Raw genomic sequence first — 25,240 nt, forward strand, 5'->3', positions numbered from 1 at the left:
AACAACAACAGCAGCATCAACAACAACAGCAGCAACAACAACAGCAATAACAACAACGACGGCATCAACAACAACAGCAGCAACAACAACAACAGCAATAACAACAACGACAGCATCAACAACAACAACAATAACAGTAAACTGATCGTTTCTCCACAAACACATCAGAGACAAAATAAACTAAAATAAACAATACATTTCAGTAAATATTTAGTGAAAATACATTGTACTGTACTACCTCAGAGTACATATTGTACTTTGTACTGTACTACATCTCAGAGTACATATTGTAATTTGTACTACATTTATTTGACAGATTCAGATATTAATAAACAAATACATGATGATGTAATATTATAGATTATACATATTAATTAAAATAAGCTCCACCTTTAAAGTGATGGACACATTAATGCATCAATAATTACAATACTATAATATGATTTATATTATTACTGACAATTTACTTCTGGTTTTAATACTTTTAAGTAACACATTCACATGCAGGATGTTTACTTGTAACACAGTATTTCTACACTGTGGTATTAGTACTTCATTTCATGGATTCATCATGACCGACAGATATGATGTCATCTATGATGTCATCTATGATGTCATCGCTGTATCCAGTCATGACTCAGTTTAACACATTATTTACGTCATCTCAGTTCCTTTGTTTGTGATTTATTTATTTATAGTTATTAACTCGTCGAATGTCTTTTTTTCATGTTCAGTTGTATTAATACATTTATGTTTATTTAAGTTTATTAAGTACATACAAGACAATTCACATTTTAATTATTATGAATAATAATGTATTTGTATGTATTTATATGTATTTATAAAACACTTAATAAAACAGATTAAGAACACAATCGGTAGATAAAAGATCACAAAACATAATCAATAACAATATGATAATAAAGTGTTAAAACAAGATCAAGACCAAATGGATCAAAGTTCTCAGATTGAGTCACAATTTTAAAACTTCTCCTCATGTTTCTGAGACTCTGCTGCCTCCTGCTGGTTCATAAAAGTATTATATATATTTATTATATAATACTTCATATTAATATATATATATATATATATAATATATATATACTATTACAACTTCATATTAATATTACTGCTCATTAGAAAATAAAACATTATATGAAATACAATCATCTTCATCATCATAAGTTTTCATGTTACAAACTTAAAAATATCACAATTTGTTTCATAAAACTTAAAGTTTAAAGATGAAACTTCATCTTGTTACTTTTTACTGTGTCTTTATTCTGTGTCTTTATTCTGTCCTGTTTTAGCCTGTAGCACTTTGAGATAAAAAAAAAATGTAAAGTGCAATACAAATAAAATGTATTATTATTATTATTATTATTATTATTATTATTATCTTGTTAACTTTAATTAATTTATCTAAACTCACAAACACACCTCTCATCTCATCTTCATCAGCTGATCCGGGATCGGGTCTAGGGAGATATAGTCCCTCCACCTGGTCCTGGGCCTCCCTCGGGGTCTCCTCCCAGCTGGTCGTGTCTGGAACACCTCCCTAGGGAGGCGCCCAGGTGGCATCCTCACCAGATGCTGAACCACCTCAACTGGCTCCGTTCCACGCAAAGGAGCAGCGGCTCTACTCCGAGTCCCTCACGGATGACCGAACTTCTCACCCTATCTCTAAGGGAGATGCCAGCCACCCTCCTGAGGAAACCCATTTCGGCCGCTTGTACCCGCGATCTAATTCTTTCGGTCATGACCCAGTCCACATGACCATAGGTGAGGGTAGGAACCAAGGTTGCCCGGTAGATAGAGAGCTTTGTCTTGCGGCTCGGCTCTCTTTTCGTCACAACGGTGCGGTAAAGCGACTGTAATACCGCCCCAGCTGCTCCGATTCTCCGGCCAATCTCACGTTCCATTGTTCCCTCACTCGCGAACAAGACCCTGAGGTACTTGAACTCCTTCACTTGGGGTAAGGACTCATTCCCTACCCGGAGTGGGCAATCCACCGGTTTCCTGCTGAGAACCACGGCCTCAGATTTAGAGGTGCTGATCCTCATCCCAACCGCTTCACACTCGGCTGCGAACCGATTCAGTGAGTGCTGGAGGTCACAGCCCGATGAAGACATCAGGACCACATCATCTGCAAACAGCAGCGATGCAATCCTCAGCCCACCGAACTGTAAACACTCCTCCGCACGACTACGCCTCCATATCCTGTCCATGAATACCACAAACAGAATTGGTGACAAAGCGCAGCCCTGGTGGAGGCCAACCCTCACCGGAAATGAGTCCGACTTACTACCGAGAACCCGGACACAGCTCTCGCTCTGGGCGTACAGGGACTGGATGACCCCCAGAAGTGGCCCCCTCACCCCATACTCCCGCAGCACCTCCCACAGTATCTCCCGGGGGACCCGGTCATACGCCTTCTCAAACACACCGTTAAACGTGAGCTCTTTAATATCCACACTTAAGATAAAGATCTTTAAATATCAACGACTCAGAGGAGCAAACAATAAGGAAACATCAAATAAACTCTGAGGGAACATTAAGGAAACAAAAAGGAGGAAAACTGAGGAAACATTCAAAAATATCAAAGAAACCTGAAAGAAATATGAACCAACCAGTAAATAATGATTTATTAAAAGTGAATATTAGGAACATTTGATGGAAACTAAAACAAAACATTCAGTCCAAACGCCGTCCAATCAGACACATTCTAATAAATCACAATATATTTCACATCACAGCTGTTTAAAACATATTTATTATGAAAGCTATCGAGAAATATCTTAAAATTATTACTTTTTAATCGCATAATAATAATAATTTAATCATGATTTACAAAGTCATAATAATAAAACGTTTTTGATGTATTCAGTCAAGTTATTGATTATTATTCATCATATTATTGTTATTTCTCCCATCCCGACCGTCTGATTGGCTCCCATCATCTGTCAGTCACACTGAGTGATGTCTTCCCGACTCCCCCCCTGCAGTCAGTCCACACAGACACACAGGGCCGAGGTCAAAGGTCCTTCAATCCGACCAATCGGGCGCTCTCCTCCCACAGCTTCTTCGCCACGGAGTCGTCCCGCCCCTCTGGAGCCGCCTCCTTCTCTGCACAGTCACTGACGACGGAACAAGAACAAAACTCGTTTTTGTGACTTACGAGGACACAACAGATTCAAAACTAGAACACAAAGAAGCTCAGAGAACTGTTGTGACCGACTTATTTTTTTTATTTATTGGTTTATGTGATAAGGGACAGAGCACATTAATAAAAACATTTCTGTAAACGCGCCAGAGTTAGCCAAGAGGCTATTTTTCATCTGTCGTCCCAAAGTGCTAGCATGTTAGCCGTTAGCTCACCAGCTACAATAGTTCACCTTTAACCCCGTGACTACTCGCTACGTCACCAAACAGTTAGCTCCGCCTACTTTAGGAAAACATTTTGATACGTTTAACCCTTAACTATAATGTCTTCCTGCTGTTTGTCCTCATATTGAGTCCCCTTAATGTAGCTATTACAGATTAACACACACTCTAAAAAACTCTGAAAAATAAACCCCTCCCCCACACCTAAAGTATCGTCCCGATTGGCCCTCCAGACCCGGCGTCACGGCGCAGTACACGGTGGTCTGACATCCCTGACTGGGGGTCTTCATGAGCAGCAGGGAGGGGAGTCTCAGCAGCGCCCCCAGCATGGGGAACCAGCCCTCCACGTGACGACCCAGTTCGGTCCGGATCACACCCGGGTGGAGACAGAACGACAACACACCGGAGCCTGAAGGGAGACACTGAGGTCAGTGTCAGAAGGTAGAAACAACGGGCTTCTGTCAGTCCATTCATATATTTATCTGGTGTGTAGTGTTTGTGGGGACCTCTTACTGTGTTGAGTGTGTAGTGTTTGTGGGACCTGTGAGTGTGTCTGGTGTTTGTGGGGACCTGTGAGTGTCTGGTGTTTGTGGGGACCTGTGAGTGTCTGGTGTTTGTGGGGACCTGTGTGTGTCTGGTGTTTGTGGGGACCTGAGAGTCGTCGCCCGAGTTCTCTGGAGAACAGGACGTTGGCCAGTTTGCTCTGTCTGTAGCTCTCCATAGAGCTGTACGTCTTTCTGCTGGAGAACAAGTCGTCAAAGTCGATGCGACCTGAAAAAAAAACATGAAAACTGAATCTGAAAAACATCAGAGACATTAAAGCTCAGAGGTCAGAGGTCAGAGGTCGTACCTCCTCGGTGGGCGATGGACGACACGGTGACCACGCGGCTGGGGGCGGAGCTCTTCAGCATCGACAGCAGCAGATTGGTCAGAAGGAAGTGACCCAGATGATTGACAGCCAGCTGAGTCTCAAAACCGTCTTCTGTCAGCCATCTTGGACACATCATCACTCCTGCAGACAGACAGGTGGAGAAACCGGCAGATAGAGAGAGATGAGTGAATAGACAGACAGGTGAGCAAACAGACAGGTGAAGAGACAGACAGATAGAAACAGACAGGTGGAGCAGACAGAACGGTGGAGAGAGAGACAGGTGAGCTCACCTGCGTTGTTGATGAGGATGTCCAGTCTGTCCTCCGTGTCCATGAAGTCTTTACTAAACTGTCTGACGGAATAAACGGAGCTCAGGTCCAGATGTCTGATCACAACGTTTCCGTTTCCTGTCGACTGACGGATCTCCTCCGCTGCCTGCTCCGCCCGGGTCAGGTCCCTGCATGCCATCACCACTCTGGCCCCTGCAACGAATCAAACACACCCATAAGCGGCCTCTTAATCCTGACATGAACACGGTCCCCACAAAGTGGTTCCTCACACGTGGTGTGTAAACAGAGGTCCCCACAACGTCAGTTAAACAGACTGACCTCTGCGTGCCATGTCTCTGCTGGTCTCTTTGCCGATCCCGGTGTTTGCTCCGGTGATCAGAACCGTCTTTCCATCCAGACGAGCTGCAGAGCGACACACTCCGCCTGCAATCCACCTCCTCAACAACGTCACGCCTGGACACATGTACACATTTACACATGTACAGATATACACATGTACACATGTACAGATATACGCATATACGCATGTACACATGTACAGATATACGCATGTACACATGTACAGATATACGCATATACGCATGTACACATGTACAGATATACGCATGTACACATGTACACATGTACAGATATACACATGTACACATGTACAGATATACACATTTACACATTTACACATGTACACATGTACACATGTACAGATATACACATGTACACATGTACAGATATACGCATGTACACATGTACAGATATACACATGTACACATGTACAGATATACACATTTACACATTTACACATGTACACATGTACACATGTACAGATATACACATGTACATGTGTAAATGTGTATATCTGTACAGATATACGCATGTACACATGTACACATGTACAGATATACGCATGTACACATGTACAGATATACACATTTACACATGTACACATGTACACATGTACACATGTACAGATATACGCATGTACACATGTACAGATATACACATTTACACATGTACACATGTACACATGTACACATGTACAGATATACGCATGTACACATGTACAGATATACGCATGTACACATGTACAGATATACACATTTACACATGTACACATGTACACATGTACACATGTACAGATATACACATGTACACATGTACACATGTACAGATATACACATTTACACATGTACACATGTACACATGTACGCATGTACACATGTACGCATGTACACATGTACACATGTACAGATATATACATTTACACATGTACACATGTACACATGTACAGATATACACATTTACACATGTACACATGTACACATGTACGCATGTACACATGTACAGATATACACATTTACACATGTACACATGTACACATGTACGCATGTACACATGTACAGATATACACATTTACACATGTACAGATGTACACATTTACACATGTACGCATGTACACATTTACACATGTACAGATATACATATGTACACATGTACACGTTTACACATGTACAGATATACACATTTACACATATACACATGTACACATGTACACGTTTACACATGTACAGATATACACATGTACAGATATACGCATGTACACATGTACACATGTACAGATATACACATGTACACATGTACACATGTACAGATATACACATGTACACATGTACAGATATACGCATGTACACATGTACACATGTACAGATATACGCATGTACACATGTACAGATATACACATTTACACATGTACACATGTACCCATGTACGCATGTACACATGTACAGATATACACATTTACACATGTACACATGTCCACATGTACAGATATACACATTTACACATGTACACATGTACACATGTACACATTTACACATTTACACATGTACAGATATACACATTTACACATGTACAGATGTACACATTTAGACATGTACACATGTATGCATGTACACATTTACACATGTACACATGTACAGATATACACATTTACACATGTACACATGTAGGCATGTACAGATATACACATTTACACATGTACACATGTACACATGTACAGTACACATTTACACATGTACACATGTACAGATATACACATGTACACATGTACGCATGTACAGATATACACATGTACACATGTACACATGTACAGTACACATTTACACATGTACACATGTACGCATGTACACATTTACACATGTACAGATATACACATTTACACATGTACACATGTACAGATATACACATGTACACATGTACAGTACACATTTACACATGTACACATGTACACATGTACAGTACACATTTACACATGTACACATGTACAGATATACACATGTACACATGTACGCATGTACAGATATACACATTTACACATGTACACATGTACAGTACACATTTACACATGTACACATGTACAGATATACACATGTACACATTTACACATGTACGCATGTACAGATATATACTTAGTATTTTATTACTTATTTAACTGTTTTAATGTAAAAGTGTGAAACACGACTCACTAAATAATGAATCAATAAATAAATATTTCACAACAATGTGAGTGAGTTGAAGTAGAAACAGAAGAAGTTATTGATCGTTGATCTGAAGACTTACAGATCAGAGTGAGTCCCAGTAGAGCTCCAGACCTCAGCAGCAGACCCCCCCGGTCCTCCTCCACCGGCTCCAGGTCCAGGTCTGGGTCTGACCCCCCTCCTCCGCCGGGCCACGGCAGCACCAGGAATCCTCCCGGAGCGTCGGCTCTCATCGCTGCAGGTCAGAACAGACTGAGGAGAAGCAGAGGCGAGCCGAGCCAGGACGGGGAGGGGGAGGGGGAGGGGGCAGATTAACTCAGAATAGAGCAGATTATCAAACACAGAGCTGCTCTGGGATCAGTTAGAGAACCGGACGGATCACTGGATCGACCACATGTCAGCTCTCTAAGAACAGCTGAGCAACATTATATATTAATATATTTATACTATATATTATTATATCTATTATATATATATATATATATATTTATATATATATATATATATATATACATGTTGCTGATATTTCTCTACTTTCACTGAAGTAACATGTTCAAAGCAGGATTTTATTTTATTTATACGTATATATATATATAAATATGATGTATATAAATCACTTCATTCAGCCTAAATGTAACGATGGACGGGCTACCTGTCTATCTACCAACCTGTATATCTACGTCCCTGTACACCTGTCTACCTACCTGTCTGTTTACCTCCCTGTCTTATCTACCCGTCTATCTGCCCGTCTATGTACCCGTCTATCTGCCCGTCTATCTACCATCTATCTGCCCGTCTATGCACCCGTCTATCTGCCCGTCTATCTACCGTCTATGTACCCGTCTGTCTACCCGTCTATCTACCCTTCTATCTACCGTCTATCTACCCGTCTATGTACCCGTCTATCTGCCCGTCTATCTACCGTCTATCTGCCCGTCTATCTGCCCGTCTATGCACCCGTCTATCTACCGTCTATCTGTCCATCTATCTGCCCTTCTATGTACCCGTCTATCTACCCATCTATCTGCCCATCTATCTTCCCGTCTATGTACCCGTCTATCTGCCCGTCTATCTACCGTCTATCTGCCCGTCTATGTACCCGTCTATCTTCCCGTCTATGTACCCGTCTATGTATCCGTCTATTTGCCCATCTATGTACCCGTCTATCTGCCCGTCTATCTACCGTCTATGTGCCCGTCTATCTGCCCGTCTATGTACCCGTCTATCTGCCCGTCTATGTACCCATCTATCTACCTGTCTATGTACCCGTCTATCTACCATCTATGTACCCGTCTATCTGCCCATCTATCTGCCCGTCTATCTACCGTCTATGTACCCGTCTATCTGCCCGTCTATCTGCCCGTCTATCTGCCTGTCTATCTGCCCGTCTATCTGCCCGTCTATCTGCCCGTCTATCTACCGTCTATCTGCCCTTCTATGTACCCGTCTATCTACCGTCTATCTGCCCGTCTATGTACCCGTCTATCTTCCCGTCTATCTTCCCGTCTATGTACCCGTCTATGTATCCGTCTATCTGCCCGTCTATGTACCCGTCTATCTTCCCGTCTATCTTCCCGTCTATGTACCCGTCTATGTATCCGTCTATTTGCCCATCTATGTACCCGTCTATCTGCCCGTCTATCTACCGTCTATGTGCCCGTCTATCTACCGTCTATGTACCCGTCTATCTGCCCGTCTATGTACCCGTCTATCTACCCGTCTATGTACCCGTCTATCTACCGTCTATGTGCCCGTCTATCTACCGTCTATGTACCCGTCTATCTGCCCGTCTATCTGCCCGTCTATCTACCGTCTATCTGCCCGTCTATCTGCCCATCTATCTACCCGTCTATCTGCCCTTCTATGTACCCGTCTATCTACCGTCTATCTGCCCGTCTATGTACCCGTCTATCTGCCCGTCTATGTACCCGTCTATGTATCCGTCTATTTGCCCGTCTATGTACCCGTCTATCTGCCCGGCTATCTACCGTCTATGTGCCCGTCTATCTACCGTCTATGTACCCGTTTATGTACCCGTCTATCTGCCCATCTATCTACCGTCTATGTGCCCGTCTATCAGCCTGTCTATCTACCGTCTATGTGCCCGTCTATCTGCCCGTCTATGTACCCGTCTATCTGCCCGTCTATGTACCCGTCTATCTGCCCGTCTATCTGCCGTCTATCTACCGTCTATGTGCCCGTCTATCTGCCCGTCTATGTACCCGTCTATCTGCCCGTCTATGTACTCGTCCCTCATTACTCATCACCAGCTTCTATCTTAACAGCTGTGAGTTCTAACAGCGGCCATGTTGTTTGTTTACATTCATGATGATAATTTAGGGGGCTTGTCTTTAGAGACCTGAAGGGTCAGTAATGAAGACATTAATATAATTATAGTTAATTATAATTAGATCAGCAGCAGCTGAATAAAAACATAAATCACTGCGTTACTTCATCTTGTACATTTTGTTTAAAAAAATATGAATTTTAAAGATCGTTTTGTTTGTTTATTTGTTTCAGCTCATGACGTCACTCTGTAACTCCGCCCCGCCACAACACAACAAAACCAAAATGGCGTCCTGCCCCGAGACAGCCGTGTTTGTTTTGGCGCCTCTTCCCTTCCGTGTTGTTTGGTAGTTTGTGTTTGTTAGTTTTGTTGCAGCTGTCTACCGGTTTACCGGTTTACCGGGAGTCCCATCCGGTCGTTTCGGAGCTCTTTGAACCCTTTACCCCGAAAAAAACCCGCAGCTCTCCACAGCTGGAGGGAATCTCCGCCGACCAATGAGAGGCAGCGCTGTCTGAGAGGGGAAGTGACGTAACAGTCGCTGTGGGCCAATCCGCGGCTCCGACACCCAAACAGCAAGACGGAAAACCCGCCTCCCCCAGCCTCCTGAACCTGAACGCGCCTAGAGAAGAACCGTGCGAACCCGTCCGTGCTCTGCGGCTCCAGGAGAAGGTAAGACCAGCATGGCCCGGCACGGCACGGCCCCGGTCCGGGTCAATACGCAGGTCCGTTCCGCTGGCCCGACAGGTACATGTAAGGAGCGCTAGGTGTGTAAACAGCTCGCTGCAGCCGGCGGGCGGTGCAGACAGACAGTTGTTTCTAAACGCAACACGGCGGATGGATATCTCACTGCTGCCCTGTTTTATTCATTTATTTAATGTATTTAAATAGTCTAATAACACACCGCTCACTGTTCTACTGTTTTACCGTTTTATTCATTTATTTAATTTATTCAAATAGTCTAATAACTCACTGTTCTCCTGTTTTACTGTTTTATTCATTCATTTAAATAGTCTAATAACACACTGTTCTGCTGTTTTACTGTTTTATTCCTTTATTTAATGTATTTAAATAGTCTAATAACACACCGCTCACTGTTCTACTGTTCTCCTGTTTTATTCATTTATTCAATTTACTTAATTTATTTAATTTATTTCCGTAGCAACATGGATACGGAGTTGTTTATGGAATGTGATGAAGAGGAGCTGGAGCCATGGCAACAGGTGGACGACAGCGTGGAGGAAGACGAGATGGACTTCATCGACAGCTACTGCGAGCCAGGTGACACACACACACACACACACACACACACACACACACACTCACACACCGCTTGTTAAAGCTGCATTCTCTCTAGTGTCCACCAGGGGGCGACTCCTCTGGTTGTATAGAAGTCTAGTCTAAAATGACTCTACTTCTCTCTTGATTTATTCCCTCAGTAAACATTGTAAACATGAGTTTATGGTCTCAATCTCTAGTTTACAGTCTTCTTCAATACAGCATGATGTTCATTTAGTACATTATGCTCCATTTAGAGTCACACAGACCATAAAGCAGGGGGTGATTTAGGGGCGGGGCTACAGTGATTGACAGGTCTCTACGTCACTTATACATACATTACATTACAGTCATTTATCAGACGCTTTTATCCAAAGCGACTTACAGTTCAGTATCTATCTACACACCGTAGACGCAGCTACGGGAGACATTTTGGGGTTAAGTGTCTTGCTCAAGGACACATTGACATGAGACTAGTAGAGCAGGAGCCGGGGATCGAACCGCCGACCCTCTGTCCAGATATGGTCACTTCCTGTTCACTACTACAACTGTCTGTGTGTCTCAAGTGGAGGATTCTCCGTCTCCTCTTCCAGCCTCTGAGACTCCGCCCCCTAGGACTCCACCAATCACACCTCTGACAGGTACCTGAGTGTGTGTGTGTGTCTGTGTGTCTGTGTGTGTGTGTCTGTGCTAAAGGGGGCGTGGCTTGACTTCACTCTTTGTTTTCTTTGTCCCTCAGCTTCTCCTCTCATACAGATCGTCTGCTCCTCTGTGAGGCCTCCTCCTCCTCTTCCTCATCCCTCCGTCATCACCACCTCCTCCTCCTCCGTCTCTCGCCTCACCCCGTCCTCCACACCTTCTGTGGCCCCGCCCCTGATGGCTCATGCCCCGCCCCTCTTCCTGACACAGACGGCTGGTGGGACGTTCCTCCTCCCAGCAGCCCCCGGGACGCGCCATGCCCCGCCCATCCTCCTCACCACGCAGGTACGGGAATCAAACGCACCTCTGTGAAGGAGCTTCAGACGCTCCGCTCTCATTGGTCAGTTCTGTCCTCCCATCGGGCCGCAGGGATTCATCCATATTTTCTCACCTGAATTCATTTCAATAGACAATATTTAAAACCATGAGATTATATATATTTAATAACTTTTAAATTGACTCCCTTTCAGCCTCATTAATTATTATTTTAAATATTTTAATAATTAAAATATGTATATATATATATATATATATATATATATATTAATTGATGTTTTCAAATGAAGCTTTTAATGTCTGTCATCATATTTTATGACACTATTATCTCATAACAAATAAAGAAAGAAGTCCCTGTATTTATATATGTATATGTATTTATAAATATATATGTGTGTATGTGTATGTATATATATATATATATATATATATATATATATATATATATAAATAAATATACATATATTTGTATATATTTATTATTTAATAATTTTTTTAATCAATACGGAACACAACAAGCCGGTTGAGTCATGAGTTTGATGTCTGTGATGTCACTGTGATGTCATGTGTTTCCCCGCTCAGGGTTTCCCGGTGATGAACCGAGGGACTCCTCTGGTGCTGAACCTTCAGCCGGGTCAGACGGTCCAGCCTCTCACTCTGATCCAGTGTAGGACGTCTAATCACTAATCAATCACACACACGACCTCGTTACTGAATGTCACTAATCAATCACACACACGACCTCGTTACTGAATGTCACTAATCAATCACACACACAACCTCGTTACTGAATGTCACTAATCAATCACACACACGACCTCGTTACTGAATGTCACTAATCAATCAATCACACACAACCTCATTACTGAACGTCACTAATCAATCACACACACAACCTCGTTACTGAACGTCACTAATCAATCACGCACAACCTTGTTACTGAACGTCACTAATCAATCACGCACAACCTTGTTACTGAACGTCACTAATCAATCACGCACAACCTTGTTACCGAACGTCACTAATCAATCACACGTACAACCTTGTTACTGAACGTCACTAATCAATCACACACAACCCCGTTACTGAACATCACTAATCAATCACACACACAACCTGGTTACTGAACGTCACTAATCAATCACACACAACCCCGTTACTGAACATCACTAATCAATCACACACACAACCTCGTTACTGAACGTCACTAATCAATCACACACACAACCTGGTTACTGAACGTCACTAATCAATCACACACACAACCTGGTTACTGAACGTCACTAATCAATCACACACAACCCCGTTACTGAACATCACTAATCAATCACACACACAACCTCGTTACTGAACGTCACTAATCAATCACACACACAACCTGGTTACTGAACGTCACTAATCAATCACACATACAACTTTGTTCCTGAACGTCACTAATCAATCACACACACAACCTGGTTACTGAACGTCACTAATCAATCACACACACAACCTCGTTACTGAACGTCACTAATCAATCACACACAACCCCGTTACTGAACATCACTAATCAATCACACACACAACCTCGTTACTGAACGTCACTAATCAATCACACACACAACCTGGTTACTGAACGTCACTAATCAATCACACATACAACTTTGTTCCTGAACGTCACTAATCAATCACACACACAACCTCGTTACTGAACGTCACTAATCAATCACACACACAACCTCGTTACTGAACGTCACTAATCAATCACACACACAACCTTGTTATTGACCTGTCTCTCTTTCTCCCCCCCCCCCCCCACACACACACACACACAGCGCCATCACTGGGTCAGCTGGTCCGGCCCAGTGTGGGCGTGTCCCCGGTGGTCCAGACCAGAACAGGCCCCGCCCCTTCTCGAGGCTCCGCCCACCCTGGCTCTGCCTTCACCGCCATGCAGCTGCCCACCACACTGACCTTCCGCACCGGCACGCCGGGACCCGGTCCGTCACACCACATCTGATCGCAGCTGATTGATTGATCGAGTTAGTTATTGATTATTGATATTGTTGTTGTTGTTTTTTTCTCTCCAGTTAACCTTCATATGACCCAGGTGGGCGGAGCCAACTCCCTGAAGCTGACAGCTTCCCCCGCCCTCCCCTCTGGATCGGCCAATGGCGTCACCAGAATCTCTCCGTTCAGCAGCGGTACAACATTATTGATTGTTGATCATTACATTTATCTGATAATATATTTATTACAAAGATGATATCTTCAATGTTTATTATTAAGATGATATAATTAATATCATATTCATTATTAAGAGTTACTCTCAGATTGAGATTATTGATACAGAATAATAGATTACTATGTATTATAATAGATTAAACTAGTTTGGCGTCAGAGGCAGTTTGATCCAAATTATGATTTAAGTTTAATTCAGAATTTGTGGGCTGGTCCAAATCAACCCCCTGAATGTATTGATCAGACAGAATACTCGATAATAAACAAATCACCAAACATCCTGGAAAAAAACATAAAAGATTTCCTGTAAAAATCAACGTTCTATTGTTCTCTCTATGGAAACAGAACCATGATGACTAGAAGTAGAGAGAACTAGAACATGTCTTTAGTGAGAACAACACAGTTATGATGACATCACTCATTAAAGAGAAAGACGTGAGACGTTTCAAACGGCACAGGTCTTACCAATATGAACACTTATTTATGCAAAAAGAAAATCAAAAAACAAACAGTAGAATTAATTACAAGCTGCTGGACTTTTATTGTGAAGGAGGTACAGGAAGTGTTGAGGGCCATGGTCACACTTACCTGATGACAGCTGTTTCTGTGTGTCACCTGGTCCTGCAGCTCCTGGCCCCGCCCCCTCCGTCATCACTGCCCACAGTGTGGCCTCAGCGCTGACCCTGGACCCCCCCAGGGTGGTGATGAGTGTGGAGGAGTTCTACTACGGGACGTTTGAGGGCGACCTGAGTCTGAGGAAGCCACTCCCACTGGGGATCAAAACCTCCACCTTCACCTGCCAGATCTGCACTTACCTGGCTGAGAACAACCTGAGGTGGGACCAACTGAACGCACCTGAACGCACCTGAGAACCTGAACACATCTAGATACACCAAACACACCTGTACACACTTGTCTGGATGCAAGTGCAGTGGTCTGTATGTTCACCTGTGTGTGTGTGTGTGTGTGTGTGTGTGTGCGCGCGTGCGCAGGTTGATGCAGCACATGCTCCACCACTCAGAGCTGGTTGGAGGAAGAGCAGCAGGTGAGGAGAGGAAGTGCTGCACGTTCTGTTACCGACAGTTCTCTTCTCCAGCTCAGCTGCAGAGCCACCAGGAGCAGGTGCATGGCCCCGCCCTCTCCTCCTGTAAGAACCACACCTGGTCACACACCTGAAAATATACAACTAATGCATGTTCCTGGACTGGACATGGAACCTTTGGGTCTTCTCAGGTCTTACCTGTCTCTACTAGGACTCGACTCGCGTCTTACCTGTCTCTACTAGGACTCGACTCGGGTCTTACCTGTCTTTACTAGGACTTGACTCAGGTCTTACCTGTCTCTGTCTCTCAGGTTTGTGTCGTATTTGTGAGTGGGCGTTTGAGAACGAGCCGGCCTTCTTGAACCACATGAAGTCCAACCACAAACCCGGAGAGATGCCCTACGTCTGCCAGGTGAGTTTTTAACCACCGACCTCCTCAACCTGCGTGTCCTCGGGCCTCATTAACTCAGGTGTGACTTCCAGGTGTGTTCCTATCGCTCGTCGTTCTACTCCGACATCCTGCAGCACTTCGCCAGCTTCCACAGAGACTCTCGCTTCCTGATGTGTCTTTTCTGCTTGAAGGTGACCAGAAACCCCATCAGTTACCAGCAGCACCTGTTGAGACACCAGGTAACCCCCCCCCCCCCTACACACACACACACACACACACACACACACACCATCAAACAATATGAATACTGATGCAATAAGAACATCGTTCTTCTCTGTTCCTCAGATGAACCAGGCCTTCCACTGTAACAGGTGTCGTCTTCAGTTCATCTTCCTGAAGGACAAGATGCAGCACAAACTGGAAAACCATCGCAGCTTCCGTCGTCCCGCTCAGCTTGAAGGACTGCCGCCGGGGTCAAAGGTCAGCTCTTTAAACCCATTCACCCCTCAATCTCCAGACCCGACCCCCATCTGTCCGTTCTTATTGTGGATCCATGTGTCTCCAGGTGACGATCAGGACTTATGGGAAGATCAGACCTCTGACGTTAGCGGGGAGCCGGCTGCTTCAGAGCCCCGCCTCCCTCATCCAGCCAATCAACATCAAGACTGAGAGTCTCCTCCGGGACTCCTCTCCCCTCCAGAGGAGTCCCGGCCTCCACAAGTCACCTCGGTCCCCAAACAAGAGGCCGGGCGGCCGCAGAATCCACATCAACAGGTGAGACTGAGATTAACAGTCAGAATCAACAGGTGAGACTCAGATTAACAATCAGAATCAACAGGTGAGACTCAGATTAACAATCAGAATCAACAGGTGAGACTGAGATTAACAGTCAGAATCAACAGGTGAGACTCAGATTAACAATCAGAATCAACAGGTGAGACTCAGATTAACAATCAGAATCAACAGGTGAGACTGAGATTAACAATCAGAATCAACAGGTGAGACTCAGATTAACAATCAGAATCAACAGGTGAGACTCAGATTAACAGTCAGAATCAACAGGTGAGACTCAGATTAACAATCAGAATCAACAGGTGAGACTCAGATTAACAATCAGAATCAACAGGTGAGACTCAGATTAATAGTCAGAGTCAACAGGTGAGACTGAGATTAACAGTCAGAATCAACAGGTGAGACTCAGATTAATAGTCAGAGTCAACAGGTGAGACTGAGATTAACAGTCAGAGTCAACAGGTGAGACTCAGATTAACAGTCAGAGTCAACAGGTGAGACTCAGATTAACAGTTAGAGTGAACAGGTCTCAGAGACTCAGATTCATCTGGTCTCTGTAATATGCGCAGGTCTTCCGGCTGTGATGGAGACCACCTGGTGTGTCTGGAGTGTGGAACCAAGGTCCTGGACTTCTCTGCTCACTACCCGACTCACGTTCAGTGTCTGCTGTGTCCGTACAGCAGCTGCTGCTCCAGAGCGTACGCCTCCCACATGATCCAGTAAGACCACGCTCAGATTAACGCGCTTCATTCTTTATCTTCTAATTCTTTCTTCGTGTTCTGTAGTTTAGATCTTCTCTATCTGTGTAAAACTTCTTCTGTCTGATATTTATTAAACTTTATTCTGGGTGAAGTGATCATTGCTGAATATGTTTTTGGGTCATTGACAAATAAGGCTTCTAAAAAGGTCATGTTAAAATGGGTGTAATGCATGTTTGAGTCTGGAACAATGTGGTGAAACTGTTTTAACTTCCCAGGCTAAGACGTGTCTACATATTTATGAATAAATACATGTTTCCCTCATATTTATTCAAACGGACATTTGTGACAGTGCCTAACACGTGGTGTTTTATCAGTCATCATGTTCAGCACATAAGTGGGCTGTAGCGGCGTCACACACTCGACACCTTTCTGCTGCAGGGCTTCAGTCGACTCTTTGTTCCCGTCGGACAAACTGTTGCTGAGACGGCCTGCAGGAGCTTGAACTAGAATATCAGAACGTGACCTTCTTTGCAGTTTGCAGCTCATTTCAAATGAAACATCTACTAGGACACCAGCATTAGCTTCTGTTCCTGCTAACAACTTCATAGGTTTTAAATAGAATAAAGACATTTATGATAGAATATTAGTTTTCTAGTTTTACATTGGTTGTACTACCTTGACATGCAAAGTGTACCAGCCTACCTATAAGCTGTTTTTATCAATATTTAAAAGATATACAAACATGTTCACTCTGCTATAAAGCTCAGTTGAGGTCCTCTTGATGATGCAATATCCTGTTTACTGTTCTGCACTTTAATTTCATAATAAAAGTCCCATCTTTACAGTTGTGCCCCGCTGACATTTGAGAACATTCAATTGCTGGACAAAAGTTTTTAAATGATCTCACCAGCTTTAAACTATTGGTATCTGTAAAAATGTGGTTTATTTGAATTGTTGCAACAATAAAAGCATGCCCTAGTATTTTATTTTGAATTTATTATCATTTAAATAGCTTTTTAAATAGTTGTCTTAGTCTGTTCATTTTTTTCATGTTCAGGGTTTGAGGTGCCAAAACATCAAATAATATTTACTCTGATTGTACTGAACATGCGTCAACACTGGATACGTTTCACTGAATGAAGTGAAACAATGATTCGTCGTGTCAATGACCCTTTTACCTCAGCCATTCAGATTCTTGTGATTTGTGATTGTTGTTGTTGTTGTTGTTTTCAGTCACCACGTGCCGCAGACCAGAGACAAAGGAGTTCCTCTGCACAGACTGTCTCCTCCATGGTGAGACTCTTCTGTTGTCGCTCTTCATCACAGAAACATCATCAGATATTTATGAATGAATGAATATCCCTCTGCAGGTTTCATGTTCTTTATGGACCTTAGTCACAGGTGTTACAGGTGTTACTGATGTTACAGGTGTTACTGGTGTTACTGATGTTACAGGTGTTACTGGTGTTACTGATGTTACAGGTGTTACTGGTGTTACTGATGTTACTGATGTTACATGTGTTACTGATGTTACAGGTGTTACTGATGTTACAGGTGTTACTGGTGTTACTGATGTTACAGGTGTTACTGGTGTTACTGATGTTACTGGTGTTACAGGTGTTACTGATGTTACAGGTGTTACTGGTGTTACTGATGTTACTGGTGTTACAGGTGTTACTGATGTTACAGGTGTTACATGTGTTACTGATGTTACAGGTGTTACTGATGTTACGGGTGTTACAGGTGTTACAGATGTTACAGGTGTTACTGATGTTACATGTGTTACAGGTGTTACTGATGTTACAGGTGTTACTGATGTTACAGGTGTTACAGATGTTACAGGTGTTACTGATGTTACAGGTGTAACTGATGTTGACTAATTTGCTGAAATGTATGTAAATAAGCAGTTTTTTTTGTTCTGTATCCTGTTTATTGAATAGTAGTAATAATAATAATAGTAGTAATAGTAATAATAATAATAGTAGTAATAGTAATAGTAGTAATCAGTGTTTCCTGTGTTTCAGTGTTTTCCTGCTGCGCTGCTCTCACTGTGACTTCAGCCCTCAGACTGCAGATCAGATGGCTGAACACCTGCTGAGGAACCCGGAGCACCACAGCACCACCTGTCAGTCCAGGAGTAAGACTTCACCACACACACACTGCTACACACACACACACACACACACACTGCTACACACACACTGCTACACACACACACACACACACACACACACACACACTGCTACACACACACTGCTACACACACACACACACACACACACACACTGCTACACACACACTGCTACACACACACACACACACACACACACACACACACACACACACACACACACTGCTACACACACACACACACACACACACACACACTGCTACACACACACTGCTACACACACACACACACTGCTACACACACACACACACACACACACACACACTGCTACACACACACACACACACACACACACACTGCTACACACACACACACACACACACTGCTACACACACACACACTGCTACACACACACACACACACACACACACACACACTGCTACACACACACACACACACACACACTACTACACACACACACACACACACACACACTCTGCTACACACACACTACTACACACACACACACACACACTACTACACACACACCCACACACACACACACACACACACACACACACACACACACACACACACACACACACACACTGCTACACACACACACACACACTGCTACACACACACTGCTACACACACACACACACACACTGCTACACACACACACACACACACACACACACACACTGCTACACACACACACACACACACTGCTACACACACACACTGCTACACGCACACACACTGCTACACACACACACACACACACACACACACACACACACACTGCTACACACACACTGCTACACACACACACACACACACACTACTACACACACACACACACACACACACACTCTGCTACACACACACACACACACACACACACTACTACACACACACACACACACACACACATACACACACACACACTACTACACACACACACACTCTGCTACACACACATACAGAATATATGAAGAATAAAGTTTCAATAATAACTGAATGATAATATTTCTTTGGCATCAGATCGACACTCAAGCTGTTAGCATGTAGCTTAGCCTCCGTGAGCTCCGTCATCAAACTGAAACATGGACTAGATGAACGTCTCCTGATGTCTTTGTGTGTCGTCGTTCCACATTAAGCCGTGAAGAAGAAGTCGTCTCTACTTCTGTTCCATGAGGTCTTTATCAGCTGGTGTTGATCACACGTTTCCTAACATTCACTCAGATCACAATGAAGCTGTGAAGCCTCCACACATCTGCTATCAGTGAACTTGAGTGTTTCTTCTGTCTGAACTCTTTAATCTTCTTTCATCAAACGTTTGGTTTCCGTTTCTCTGACCGCTCCAAAGTAAATACAAGTGACTCGACTGTTCAGTCGTGTTCAAAGTCCTTTATTATAATCTGTAGACGTCTGATTCACTCCATCGATGATTAAAAGAAAAGAAACCTCAGACTCACTCACATTAACTCTGACAGGTCAGACCTCCAGCTTCTCCACAGTCCATCCATAAATTTTATATATATATATATATATATATATATATATATATATATATATATATTCTAATCAATCGTCAATCAATACCCACCTGCTCTGTCTTTGTTACGCTGGACTATTGTTAATGTGTGCATATATACATGTATATACAGTATGTATCTATATATTAATACATATATAAAATATATAATATGTAATGTTTCTAGAAATGATGATACATTTCTCTTCATAAGATGTTAACAAACTAAACTTCTCTTCTTCTCAGGCTACATTGAACCTGACATCCAGTTCTGCCACAACGAAGAGCAGGACCCTTCAGAAGAGAAAGAACCGGTCCAGAACAAGGACTTGCCTGATCCGTCCTGGAGGTCCGCGGATTGTTGGAAACAACCATCAGAGAGCGACGTCTCCGAGTCCACCATCGTCTCGTTCGACCGGAGCACTGGGCCTCATCACTTCCTGTCCAAGAACACCGACGCCATCGACTTCTTCCACCTGCTCTTCCCTTCGGAGCTCATGGAGCTGATCACCAACGAGACCAATGCCCACGCGAAGACCTGCCAGTTCATGGGCTCCGGCTACTCGGACTGGGTCCCCGCCACCATCCACGAGATCAAAGGTTTCCTCGGCCTTGTCATTCTGATCGGGATCCAGAACCTTCCGGACCTGTCGCACTACTGGTCCTGGAGTCACTACGACAACAGCTACACCTTCTACCGCGCCATGAGCTTCAAACGCTTCAAGCAGATTGCCGCCAACATCCGCATGGGCAGCTTCACCACTGAAGAGTTTCGTGGAACCGGCGACCCCAGCGACTCGCTGCACATCTTCAGGCCGATGCTGAATGTTCTCGGAGGAGCCATGTGGCACGCCTATCAGCCGAACTGCTGCCTGTCCGTCGACAGGGCGCTGCTGCCCAGCCCGGAGGAGGAGAAGAGCTGCTACCCCAAGGCGGATCCAAAGACCCAGCCTCAGGTGTGGCTGCTCTGCGATTCCAAGTCCGGCTACTGCCACCGCTTCTTCATCCAGGTAGGGGAGAAGGAGGGCCAGGAGCAAGGCTTCACCGTGGTGCCGGAGCTGGTGAAGGATCTGGAGGACAAACACCACCAGCTTTACCTGGCTAGCTCGCTGGCATCTGTCCCACTCATGCAGAAGCTTCTGGACCAGGGCATCTACGCCTCCAGCTCCTTCCCTCCACTCAACCCCATACTGCCCAGAGAGCTGTGGGAGGAAGGTCGCCTGGAGAAACCCGGGGACTTCCTGCACAGACAGTTTGGCCCCCTGCTGGCCACCCGCTGGAGGGACACCAAAGAGATGGGCTGCCTGTCGACTAACGCAGCTCCGGGTGAACATGACACCGTTTGGAGGAGGTCTCAGACCAAAGTGGGCGGACTGGACCCGATAGACCGCCCCATGGCCTTCTGCCTCCTGCAGGAGAACATGCGAGGGGTTGACATCTGCAAGCAGTTGCTGGCCTGCAACCCGCTGGGGGGAATCCCCCAGGATCGGCACTGGCGCAGCCTCTTCTGGTTTCTGGTCAACCTGAGCATCGTCAACGCCTTCATCGTGCTGCGGGAGAGCCGCAAGGACAACCCGCCGGCTTGGGTGCAAGACGGCCTCTTTACTCAGGTCAACTTCCGCAAGCGTTTGGGCAACCAGCTCGCCAAGTGTGCTCAGAACTACTTCGAGACCATGGAGATCGCCAGCTCCCGCGGGATGAGGGTGGTGGCGACTGAGGCCCCAGTTAAACAAAGACACCGGATGGGGAAGATCAGCAGCATCTCCAAGAGGTGCAAGACCTGCCATTTAAAGAACCTCCGGCATGAGAGCGTGTACGGCTGCATCGTCTGCAGAGCAAACCTGTGTAAACTGCCGAGCTGCTTCTGGGAATTTCACGGCTTGTCGCCCATAAACAAAGGTCAGCATTTCACAGTTACTTTGTTTATTGCTTTTTATGGTTCTACACAATTAAAGACGCATGCTTGATGTTTGTTCACAGGATCAACAAGAGTTGGATTCATCAAGGACAGAATAAGGTAATATCTTACATTAAGTGTGTAGTAAAGCTTCGGCTCTCATGAACAAGTTGAGTTGAGGAGTTCGACCACATGAGCTTTGTTTTGTCAGAAGTTGTTGATGTGCTTTTATCTCTGCAATAATATTGACACACTGAATATTTGAATCTCTTTTTTGCAGCGGAGAAATCACGGTGAAGGAGGTCGAGGACAACGTGGACGGGGCGATGGCGCCCGTGGAAGACCTGGACTTTTCTGACAATGAGCTGGATGACATTGACGACGACACTGAAGATATTAAGGAAGAATTCATCAAAGAAGTAAAACGTCCGATGTCTCACCTGCCGTCAACGACGAACGGCCGCGCCCAACCGGCGTCCGCCCCGTCCGCCTGTAAAGAGCGCGATGATTTCCTCACCGCCCGTCAGCTCAGGATCGCCCTCTTCGCTCTGTGCGACGGACTCCGCCAAGCCTCCAGGGTGTTTTTAACCGAGACGCAGCTCATCCGGTCCTGGCTGAAGGACGCCAGGAAGCGTTTGAAGTCAACCGAACGGGAGCAGAAGTTGGACGCCAACGGTGGGGACCGCATGGTGGCCTGGGTGCTGTCCATGCGCGAGCAGCAGCTTCCGATCACAGAGAGCAACCTCTTCCACAAGGCCTCCACGCTGAAGAAGAAGGGAGGTTTCAGTGACTCCTTCCGCATCTCTTACAACTGGGCGGTGAGCTTCATGCTGAAGCATCGGCTGGGCGTTCGGAGCATCGGCGGGGCGGCCACGCTGGCTCGGGCTCTGCCGCTTTCCCTGGAGGCCAAGGTCCAGTCCTTCAGGAATTTTACGCAGAAGGTCATCCGGGTCAACAAGCTGCCGGAAAGCGCCGTGGCTGCGATGGACGAGTTGTGTCTCTTTGTGGATTTGAGGTTAGTTCAGGACAAGTCTCGCCGCTCGGAGGCCCTGGAGCTCACTGGGTCTTTACCTCTGGTCACCGTGTATCTGACGGTGCTGGCCGACGGTACCATGTTGCCGTCTGTGGTGCTGACGAACCGGCAGCTGGCTGAGAAAGTCCTGCCCGACTTCATCCTGCTGGAGGCCGGACCAGAGAGCCTGTTGGTAGAAGAAACCTTGGATCTCTGGACTAACAAGGTTTGGCTGAAGCACGTCTCCGGTCCAACTAGGCCCAGTAAAACAATGCTGGTCTTGGACCGACACCGGGAGCACATGGGAGATCCGTTCCTCACTTCCGTCAGCGGGTCGGGCACCTTGCCGGCTGTGATTCCTGGAGGCTGCTCCTTTCGTCTTCAGCCCCTGGAGATTTGCGTGAAGCCGGTTCTGCAGCACTTCCTGTTGTCACGCTGGGCAAAGTTCACCGCCGGAAACCCGAAGGAGTTGGAGGAGACGTCACCCCACCAGCTCCAAGCGAATGTGACCCAGCTGCTGGTTGACTGGCTGGTCGAGGCCCTGGCGCACTTAAACAAACTCCCACGGCTTTGGAAGAAGTCGTTCCGCCTGACGGGCCTTCTGTCGGTGAGGAAAGAGGAGGACCGGGAGGAGGAGGAGACCATGAGTCCAGAGGGGATCCAGTCGGACCTCCTCAAGGCCCTGACGGAGACCCTGCTGGGGCCGGGGGCTTTAGAGGACGACTATCCTGAGCTGCTGGAGCTGGAAGACAAAGAGGACACCGAGGAGGAACAAGAACAAGGAGAAGGACAGAAGGCATCAGAGGAGAAACAGGAGGACAAAGAAGGAGAAGGAAAGGAGGTGAAACAGGACAGGGAAGAGACCAGGGAGGAGATTGAGGAGGAAGGGAAGGAAACAAAGGAGGGAGGTCGGCCAGAGGACACAGAAAAGGACACAATCAAAGGAGTGAAAGACAGGAAGGAGACAGGGGAGGACAGGAAAACAGAAGTTGAGGAGGACAGTGAGGAGGAAGGAAAGGAGACAGAGGAGGACAGGAAGGAAGTGAGCAAGGAGAGACGAGAGACCAGGATAGTGATAGGAGAGGAAGTCGGTGATGAGTGGAAGATAACGGTGAAGAGCCGGACTGACTGCGTCGAGGACGAAAGCTGAAGCAAAGACAGAGACATGGATGTCAACACACCTGTCCACAGGTGTCTCCAACAGGTGTCTGACGGGACGTTTACCGCCGGATCTCCTCCCCGAAATCTACCGAAAACCACAGAAAGTCGGGCGATAAGACGAGCAAGAAGCTTGATGCTCAATATTGACCCGATTGGTCCGGTTCTGATGGGACTCTGTTCCTAGTGGACATTAAAGGAACTGCAGCTGAGTTGGTTGCTGCTTGTTTGGGAGGTTTTTCGGTGAAGTTCTTTGTTCGGTCTGTTTCTGGAGACGATCGTGTAGTTTGAGTTCTCTGCTGGTCGTAAACGTCTGACGAGCCGATCAGCTGATGTCCACAGACAGAACAACATCCATTCAACAGATTAATGAGACATGAAGAGACATGAAGACCAACATGGTCCTGAATGTTGAACTGAGATGTGAAACATTACAAACAATAAGTGAATAGATGTTTGATGCAGTGTTTCTGATCTGTTGTCTGAAGCTGCAGCAGCTTCTTGTGAATGTTTGTGTGATGGTGATGATGATGATGATGATGATGATGATGATGGCGACCGGCTCTGGAAGCTGATTGGCGGATTTGATAACATGTGTTAATGTATTGGATCATGTGACCAGAACCTGGACCTGAATATTTTGATGGTGCCTCCGACAGAACGGATGTTGTTGTACAGACGATGATGACGATGATGATGATGATGATAGATCCTCTTCCTCATTAATAAAAAATACAAACATC

The 25,240-nt window shown here is 45.3% G+C and overlaps 2 protein-coding genes across 2 annotated transcripts; one reads left to right on the plus strand and one right to left on the minus strand.

Moving 5' to 3' along the window:
- Window positions 1–2,887: 2,887 nt before the first annotated feature.
- On the minus strand, window positions 2,888–9,818 carry si:dkey-23o4.6 (retinol dehydrogenase 12). The gene is made up of 8 exons (XM_068729827.1): window positions 9,755–9,818; window positions 7,159–7,328; window positions 4,864–4,998; window positions 4,546–4,737; window positions 4,235–4,396; window positions 4,036–4,155; window positions 3,589–3,793; window positions 2,888–3,137 (listed from the first exon to the last, which is right to left on the minus strand). Exons 2-8 carry the CDS (start codon window positions 7,307–7,309, stop codon window positions 3,035–3,037), a joined length of 1,068 nt encoding a protein of 355 aa, XP_068585928.1. The 5' UTR covers window positions 7,310–7,328; window positions 9,755–9,818; the 3' UTR covers window positions 2,888–3,034.
- On the plus strand, window positions 9,659–25,240 carry pogzb (pogo transposable element derived with ZNF domain b). The gene is made up of 19 exons (XM_068729825.1): window positions 9,659–10,032; window positions 10,523–10,641; window positions 11,205–11,279; window positions 11,378–11,622; window positions 12,196–12,280; window positions 13,428–13,592; window positions 13,683–13,796; window positions 14,461–14,668; window positions 14,826–14,980; window positions 15,187–15,287; window positions 15,359–15,505; window positions 15,612–15,746; window positions 15,832–16,040; window positions 16,628–16,777; window positions 17,993–18,052; window positions 18,784–18,896; window positions 20,677–22,329; window positions 22,411–22,447; window positions 22,608–25,240. Exons 2-19 carry the CDS (start codon window positions 10,527–10,529, stop codon window positions 24,487–24,489), a joined length of 5,649 nt encoding a protein of 1,882 aa, XP_068585926.1. The 5' UTR covers window positions 9,659–10,032; window positions 10,523–10,526; the 3' UTR covers window positions 24,490–25,240.

This window comes from Cebidichthys violaceus, unplaced genomic scaffold (assembly GCF_023349555.1).
Source record: "Cebidichthys violaceus isolate CVI_PGR_0920_01 unplaced genomic scaffold, fCebVio1.0.p SCAF_48, whole genome shotgun sequence".
Classification (NCBI taxonomy): Eukaryota; Metazoa; Chordata; class Actinopteri; order Perciformes; family Stichaeidae; genus Cebidichthys; species Cebidichthys violaceus.

Excerpts from the sequence above, each read along its gene's own strand:
- si:dkey-23o4.6 (XM_068729827.1), bottom strand. The coding sequence starts at position 7,309 with ATGAGAGCCGACGCTCCGGGAGGATTCCTGGTGCTGCCGTGGCCCGGC. Across the intron at positions 4,999-7,158 it reads ACTGGGACTCACTCTGATCT|GCGTGACGTTGTTGAGGAGG; the intron begins GTAAGTCTTCAG and ends ACATGTGTCCAG. Across the intron at positions 4,156-4,234 it reads GTCCATCGCCCACCGAGGAG|GTCGCATCGACTTTGACGAC; the intron begins GTACGACCTCTG and ends TTTTTTTTTCAG.
- pogzb (XM_068729825.1), top strand. The coding sequence starts at position 10,527 with ATGGATACGGAGTTGTTTATGGAATGTGATGAAGAGGAGCTGGAGCCA. Across the intron at positions 13,593-13,682 it reads CACCGGCACGCCGGGACCCG|TTAACCTTCATATGACCCAG; the intron begins GTCCGTCACACC and ends TTTTCTCTCCAG. Across the intron at positions 16,778-17,992 it reads TACGCCTCCCACATGATCCA|TCACCACGTGCCGCAGACCA; the intron begins GTAAGACCACGC and ends TGTTGTTTTCAG.